This window comes from Puntigrus tetrazona, unplaced genomic scaffold (assembly GCF_018831695.1).
Source record: "Puntigrus tetrazona isolate hp1 unplaced genomic scaffold, ASM1883169v1 S000000608, whole genome shotgun sequence".
Lineage (NCBI taxonomy): Eukaryota > Metazoa > Chordata > Actinopteri > Cypriniformes > Cyprinidae > Puntigrus > Puntigrus tetrazona.
The window spans coordinates 17,158-25,129 of NW_025048238.1; the positions used below are offsets into that span (position 1 = coordinate 17,158).

The following is a 7,972-nucleotide window of genomic DNA, read 5'->3' on the forward strand; positions in this document are numbered from 1 at the left end:
TCTGGGTCCAAGTCCAGCTCTATCAGATCTCAAAAACGCTGATGTGACACGTGGCCTGTAATTCACTGCATCTCAAGGTCATACGGTATTAGTGTCTTTATTTTTAAGGCAACGGGTCGCTTTTATTCTTTAACTAGTGCATAATTTCATTTGTTTTGTAATGTTTCGATTTTTTTTATGCATGGAGTCAACTCCAAAGGGAATTAATTATTCTCTATATCAGTAAACGTTAACGAAGCAGTTTACATTCACAGACATAACTGTGTTTTTTAATCTCTAGGGCCGTTTCGGGGATTTCTGCCTGGATTTGGCCTCCGCAAACTGAAAGTCTTCTCATACATACCAAAATTTTGGTATCATTTTACAGGAAACCCTTTGAAGTGACATAAAACACTGTTGAAAGTGACACAAATTATTGTATATTGTAATTGTTATACTAAAACTAAAAAGACATGGGTTTTTTTTCCATAAACTGGAGTTTGAAAGAGTATAACTCAGGCCCTGAGAGATGCAGTTTTATTTTTGTTTCCAGCAGATGTCAGCAAACACAGGAATAAAATTGTATCATAATCCATGCAAAAGTTATTCTATTCCAACTGAGGGGAGGAATTTTTTTCATTTTGTTTCATACAAGTACTAGCTCTTTTAATAAGCCAGTTTTTTCTGCTCCCTGAAATTAAGGAATTATGGGCACTATTGATAAATAAAGAATATTTTGCTGAATGTAGTTTTTTGCTGCTTTAGCTGTGTCATGGATAAATATATGGCAACAAAAGTCCCTGCTTTAATAAATGATGAATTTAATCATTCAAATCAAACGATTCTTTCAAAACTGCTGATTCAATAAGAAACAAAACAAGTGTCTGCGTCCCAAATCCCAATGTGCATACTATCCTTTTTTTTTAATTCTATGTGACATTATTAGTTTTGAATACTATTCAGGGAGGGTGGATAGTAGACTATACACATTGGGATGCAGGGAGCGAGTCCATCTGAATGAACGATTGAATCATTGAATCAACCGATTCTTTCAAAAGCAGATTCGTTCAAAGAACAGAACACCATGTTGCTCTGTGCTATTGTACTGCTTGTGCACATGTGCTGATATTCAGAAAAACACATTATTTTTGCAATCAATATAAAACAAAAACTAATACATGGATATGTTTTGGTTTTATTGCTGGAATTATAAGGTGCAACATGTCAGGGGAATGTATTTTAAATTCTAATCAAGATTCATACCATGTCTTTTTAAAGACCTTCAGAACCATTTTGCATTAAAAAGCATGAATAACAATAAGTTGTTCTGTGAAGTTTTTGGGGGGTCAGATGGTCTCTTGTTCTGGAGTTTTGACCACTTGCTGTGCAGAATGAAGCACAAAGCAAAAAAAATGGCTTGGTTTTGTGGAGTGTGTTGTAACGAGCAATAAAGTCGTTCACAGCAATCGGTCATGTATGTGTCGTGGCTTCTTTGGAGGAACACAATTAAACCGAGTTTATGCAAATGTTTTCATTTATATATAATAATCTAGTGAACATCAGAAAATTTGCATTATCAATAAAAACAAATTATGCAAATGCAATCCGAGTCAACAGGCTACATCTTTGTCTGTTTCGCTCTGCTTCTCAGTGTCAGTGTCAGTCAGATATCCCCACCGTCTCAGCAGCGCCCCCCGCTGTCCCGGAGGAGTCAGGAAATACTCCCTCTGTCCAGGAGAGTATCTCTCCTCTGTGGGAATGATGTCTCGGTAGCTCCAGTCCTGCCAGCGGAAGTTAAAGCGCTCCAGCAGCTCGATCCTGTCCTCCTGGGAACACACACAGTCCGGAGGGTCTTTCTGCTCGAGTTCTTCTCCCGCTTGCAAATCCTTAAAGACCAGCAGGGCTCGTATAGCAAACCAGCCGCCCAGCCTGGGGTGTATGCAAACCCCAAACATCTTCTGTGCACAAAAAGGAGAAAAAGATTTTGGAAACGGACATATTATACAATACAACATACTTTTTGGCTCTATATACATATATACTTCAGAACAGCAAGAAGCTAATGTGCCTTCTAACATCTACACAAAGACTAAATGTATTTACACATTTGAAAAATCATATTAATATATTACAGTGCTCGATCCTGCTCATAACATATTCATTTTATTTGCACAGGTCTTAGAGGTAACAGAGAGCCCAGATCCTGCAGATACATGTAGGCATAAAAAGCTCAATAAAATTCCTTTCTTAATATTTGTGTTTTGAAAATGTTTTTGATCAATAAGTCCATTAGCCCTCTGACATTTTCCTACAAATGCCCCCGATTATAAACAAACAATACTGGATGTGATATCAGATTAGCAATTTACTGATTTTTATGAATTGAAGTTTACTATTATTATTTAATTATATTGCACTTTTGAATAGAAATAAGAGGCCTACCAAATGCTAAAATTAGACATGCTGACAATATGTTCATTATAAGAGAAAATAATTATCCTAGTTAGATAAATTAAAAAACAACAGTCAATTCTTATTTATATAACTCATAAGAAGTGTTGATTTTTGAGAATTGAAGTGACATTATGATAATAGAATGAGAACAAATATTGTGAACAGGGTTTTTTAATACCACATTAAAATACTCATCATCAAACTATTGGTTTTGTTCAGAAAATATCAGGCTGGACATCAAGTACGTGCATCTCGATTTATAAATTTGTACTGGAAATCATTTTTATTGTTTTGGCATTGCCTATGAATGTAAGATCTGCTCTGAATCAAAACCACTTTAAACCTTTTCAAAAACCTGCACAAACCCTGCTCTCGGTCAATTTCGATGCTTTTTTTTTTTTTTTTTTAGAAAACAGGGCCCGTGTTTATGTTGCAGTCTTTAAGATATGCACAATTACATCGCATTTAATAACTTACATCTAACAATAATTGCTTCTAAAAGTCAATATTATTACAGACAAGCAACCCACCGAATAGACATCAATTGCAATGTGTCCTTCATAAACCAGCGTGTGATTAATCCCAGTCAAATATTGTCGATCAGCACTGACCTTGTCACCCCACGGCGGCCTGTGGATGTCTGATTTCTGGTAGTAGTACGCTGCTCCTGAGATGTGGGCAGCAGTCTGGGCAAGAAACTTGGGTCTTCTGCTGGGTAACATTTCATAATCATAACTGACATCCACAGACTGATTCGGAAAACACTGAACACAAAAAAGAGATTAAAAAAGACAGGAAAGTAGACAATAAGGCTAGAAGGGATGCACTCATACTGTACAACATTACTTTAAAGGGTTGGAATAGGCGCCGAGCTTAATAAACACAAACTATCCTTTATGTTTTAGCTTCCGGTTTCCCTTCTAGCCACAGCTAAAACCCGTGTTCAACACACCAGAGAGACCGAGGAGGAGACTGTGTGCGCGGTGCACTGGTCCACGGGGTCTCGGACAGCCTCACAGCGCTGACTCCGTAAGAAGGGGACGAAGGAGCGCTCAAACATGGACGGTGTGCTCAGGAGCACCAGAGCCAGGGTGTCTGCTGGGAACGACAGCTGATGAGCACGAGACACCACTGCATTGTACCAGCCAACCTACAACACACACACACACACACACACACCGTCGGTGCGCAGATACGCGGATTAACAAACTAGTTTCGCGTGGACGGATCTGATACAAACGTATGCACCATTAGGAAAATGCGTTGTCGTTATGTTCGTGGAGTCGCACATGTATTTATTACCTTAAAGGGGTAAATCTCGAAACCTTGCGCTTTTAACGTCTCGCGGAAAGTTCCTATGAGATCCTCCACGCGTTCGCTGGAGATCGCCATATCGCTGCTACTTCGAAACTTTCTGGGGTTCGTGGCGCGTTTCCGCCGCCCGCTGGAGCGGAGGACAAAGAGGCGCTGAGGAAAACCAAACCTACTGTTGCTTTGCGTTTTAATGCGTTTTCTGTGTTTTGGGGCTGTGCATGCGCGCAGATGGCACTGCCCAGCTAAAACACGTGACTGACCTCACAGCGACGTAACTTTGCGATTTTCATATTTGTCCAGTTTTAGCGGTACTAATAAACTCGTCTCTGCAAAACAGAAACCTTATAAAATGTAATTATAGGGATTTACAATCATTACATACATGCAGTGCATGAAAGGGTTAAGAATACTGCATGGTCCAGATGTTTACTCCTGACCTCCTATGACCTAGTTGCTCACATACAACTATTGCAAATAAGGTATGAATAATGTAGCAGGTACACACACACACACACACACACACACACCTTGGGAGAAACCAGGCTCAGTTGAGGCCAGTTCTCCTCTGACCAGACACCCAGCACTTAACTTCCAGTTCAATTTTTAAACGCAGCTGTGTAAAATTGTGTAAAGAACTTATTGATTGTGTGCTTTTGTTTGTGTGTGTGTGTGTGTGTGTGTGTGTATGTGTGTGTGGTGCTAATCCACCATCTAATTTGGATACGAACTGAGAAACAGAATAACAAAGAATAATATTAATTAATAATATTAGCGTAGATGCCATTCTTTTTACAATGTCACAAATGCATCGTGTTTTAAGAGGAGTGTTCCTGGTTCCAGCTGATCTAATTAATACAGCCTAGCAATCCTAGCAATCAAAAACGGATTTGAATACTAGAAGCATATTAGTGTGTTATGTGTAGGCTAGGTTAAAAAGATGTGTCTTTCATCTAGATTTAAACTGACAGAGTGTGTCTGCTTCCCGAACCGAATTAGGGAGATTGTTCCAGAGTTTGGGTGCTAAACAGGAAAAGGATCTGATATTGATATTCTAGGTATTATCAAAAAGTTTTGATAACACAATGTGATAAGAGCTCACTCAAGTATTGAGGAGCGTCCGCTGCGTTCTCAAAACTCTGGCCATTTGATAATACCTAGAATATCAAAATCGACTGCGGGCGCCAGATCCTTTTCCTATCTAGCACCTAAACTCTGGAACAATCTCCCTAACTCTGTTCGGGAAGAAGACACACTCTGCCAGTTTGAATCTAGATTAAAGACACATCTTTTTAACCTAGCCTACACATAACACACCAAGACACTTTTTATTATTCAAATCTGTTCAAGGATTTTTAGGCTGCATTACTTAGATCCGCTGGAACCGGGAACACTACTCCTAAAACACAATGTACTTGTGACATCATAAAAAGAATGGCATCTACGCTAATATTAGTCCTGTTTCTTTCTTAATCTGTTTCACAGTTTGTATCCAGCACCGTGGACCGATCACCAGATCCTGATGCACACGCACACACACACACACACACTCTCTCTAAGTCATTTACGCTATCTGACACAGCTGCGTTTAAAATTGAACTGGAAGTTAAGTGCTGAGCGTCCGGTCAGAGGAGAACGGGCCCCAACTGAGTCTGGTTTCTCCCAAGGTTTTTTTTTTCTCCATTCTGTATGGATGGGGTTTATGGTTCCTCTGGCTTGCTTTGTTGGGGACTCTTAACTTCTAGGGATTATCGTCGAATTGATTACAGAGACCGTCTCTGCATTTAATAACAAATTGTTCACTTTCGTCATTATACATCCCTGTCATTGTATTGGCAACACTATTGCTGAAATATGATTGGATAAAAGCTCTACTATAAACATATACTACTGAAAGCAGCGCAACCAAGAGAAAAGCTATTAAAACAAAGAGAATAGATTATTAGAGATCATTTAGTAGACATTCATGGAAAAATAAAGTAAAACTAAGTCAGGGATTCTGATAAAGTGCAAGTCAGCAGAGAAGGCTTTACTGGCCCTGACGGCCCACCACTGCTGTTTTAAATTAAACCATTCGTGGTAGGAAGATTATTCTATATGTAATTATTCACGACTCACGACTGTGCAGCGATGCACAGCTCCAATCACATCATCAAGTTTGCTGATGACATGACCGTGGTGGGTCTCATCAGCAAGAACGACGAGTCAGCATACAGAGATGAGGTGCAGCAGCTCACAACTTGGTGTAGAGCCAACAATCTATCTCTGAACGTCGACAAGACAAAGGAGATGATTGTTGACTTCAAGCGAGCAAAGAGTGACCATTCTCCAATGTCCATCGACGGGTCCAAGGTGGAGACCGTCAAGAGCATCAGATTCCTTGGTGTTCATCTGGCGGATAACTTCACCTGGTCACTCAACACCAGCTCCATCACCAAGAAAGCCCAGCAGCGCCTCTACTTCTTGAGGAGGCTGAGGAAAGCTCATCTCCTATCATATTTATTGTTGTGAACCTCATATTTATTGTTGTTTGTATTTTGTGTTCTTGCACTAATTATGTCTTTGCCTTGCACTAATTTTGTCTTTGCACTGTTTGCACTAGTTTGCACACTGGGTTGCGCTCTACTCCCTTGATGTTTGCACTAGTCCGCACACTTTGCACTTTATGTGGCTAAGACACTGTCTCAGCTCAATATGTGAGTTCTTTTGTATTGTGTTGTATGTGTGACTCCATGTAGCACCAGGTCCTGGAGAAACGTTGTCTCATTTCACTATGTACTGCACAGCTATATGTAGTTGAAATGACAATAAAAACCACTTGACTTGATTTTAATTTGTTATATAGTTTATTCATTTTTGTTTATATACTTTTTTTTTTTTTTTTTTTTAACAGTTAGTTAGTTAGTTTGTAATAAAGACTTTTGTAATAAGGTAAAAAAAAATTTTTTTAAATTTTAACACTTCTGTAATTTCTCAAATTAAAATAACTAAAAGGGTAAAAAAAAACAATTATAATGGAAAACTAATTTCCATTTTTTCCACTTTTTTTCCCCTTTCCTCTTATTTCTCACTTTTCTTTCCCCACCCATCGCAGTCCCTTTTGCCCTGTTTTTGGCCGAGTGGTTAAGGCGGTGGACTAGAAATCCATTGGGGTCTATGTTGTTAGCTGACACACAGAGCAGAAGCGCCCGTGCTTTTTGGAGCCTTATGGACGCGACTCTGCCCGATCAGCGATCATGTGACAATCAGAAATGACTGGATCTGACTGGTGATAATCAACAGTAACATGTGTAGGTCAGTAATGACTTGACTTAGAAAAGACAGAATAGCTCTGTTAAGTTACTATCGCTGGGAGAGTGATAAGCGCAGACAATACTCGGCGTTGAACAGTGTATAAATGCTATTTATGGTGTGAGAGTGACTGAATGCAGGTGAGCGAATGATCAGTGCAATCAGGTGTGTGTGTTGTCAATGCAATGTGTGATGGGAATTACAGTCCAGTACAACAGTTTGTGTGGTGTGAGAATGTGGTGAGTGAAATGGAAGTTTACGTTCTAATATATATATATATATATACCGTAAATTCTGGACTATAAGCCGCTACTTTTTTCATAGGTTTTGAACCATGCGGCTAATACAAAGGTGCGGCTATTCTGCAGATTTCTTCCCACTGCTGGGGGACCTCTAACCGGAATTAGAATCAAAACTAAGACAAAATAAATGCAAAGAAGAATACGCTAGTTCCTCTTTAGCAGATATAAGTCGGTAGAAGCGGATAGAAGGACGACAAATTACCAATCCTGTCAAACTCTATCTTTTCAAATCCTCACCCCTTCATCATGGAACCCACACGAAGAAGTTTGTATGATGCAAGTTTTAAGTTGAAGGCCATCGATCTCGTTATACAAGAAGGAAACCGCGCTGCTGCTCGGAAGCTTAGCGTCAATGAGTCTATGGTGAGACGCTGGAGCAGGCAACGGGAAGAGCAAAACTTTTTTAAATAGAGCGGATGCGGCTTATATGCAGGTGCGCTTTATAGTCCAGAATTTACGGTATATATATATATATATATATATATATTTTTTTTTTTAATTTAAAAAAAAAAAAAAAAAATTTTTATTTTTTTTTTTTTTTTTTTTTATGACTTTTTTTCTTTTTATATTTTTATGACTTTTTATGGTAATGTTACTAATAAGCCACTAATTAATTTACTTTGAAATTATTTTTC

General features: G+C 38.9%; 1 protein-coding gene across 1 annotated transcript; it reads right to left on the reverse strand.

The window, feature by feature from the left end:
• Positions 1–500: 500 nt before the first annotated feature.
• Positions 501–3,846, reverse strand: LOC122334654 (cyanocobalamin reductase / alkylcobalamin dealkylase-like). Its single transcript, XM_043232668.1, has 4 exons — positions 3,736–3,846; positions 3,386–3,583; positions 3,045–3,197; positions 501–1,937 (listed from the first exon to the last, which is right to left on the reverse strand). The coding sequence occupies exons 1-4, from the start codon at positions 3,823–3,825 to the stop codon at positions 1,590–1,592; spliced, it is 789 nt and encodes a 262-aa protein (XP_043088603.1). The 5' UTR covers positions 3,826–3,846; the 3' UTR covers positions 501–1,589.
• Between the last annotated feature and the right edge of the window lie 4,126 nt (positions 3,847–7,972).

Coding starts and splice junctions, on each gene's coding strand:
- LOC122334654 (XM_043232668.1), bottom strand. CDS start 3,825: ATGGCGATCTCCAGCGAACGCGTGGAGGATCTCATAGGAACTTTCCGC. Junction 3,584..3,735: donor TCGAGATTTACCCCTTTAAG/GTAATAAATACA, acceptor TGTGTGTTGTAG/GTTGGCTGGTACAATGCAGT. Junction 1,938..3,044: donor GGCCGCCGTGGGGTGACAAG/GTCAGTGCTGAT, acceptor TTTTGTGCACAG/AAGATGTTTGGGGTTTGCAT.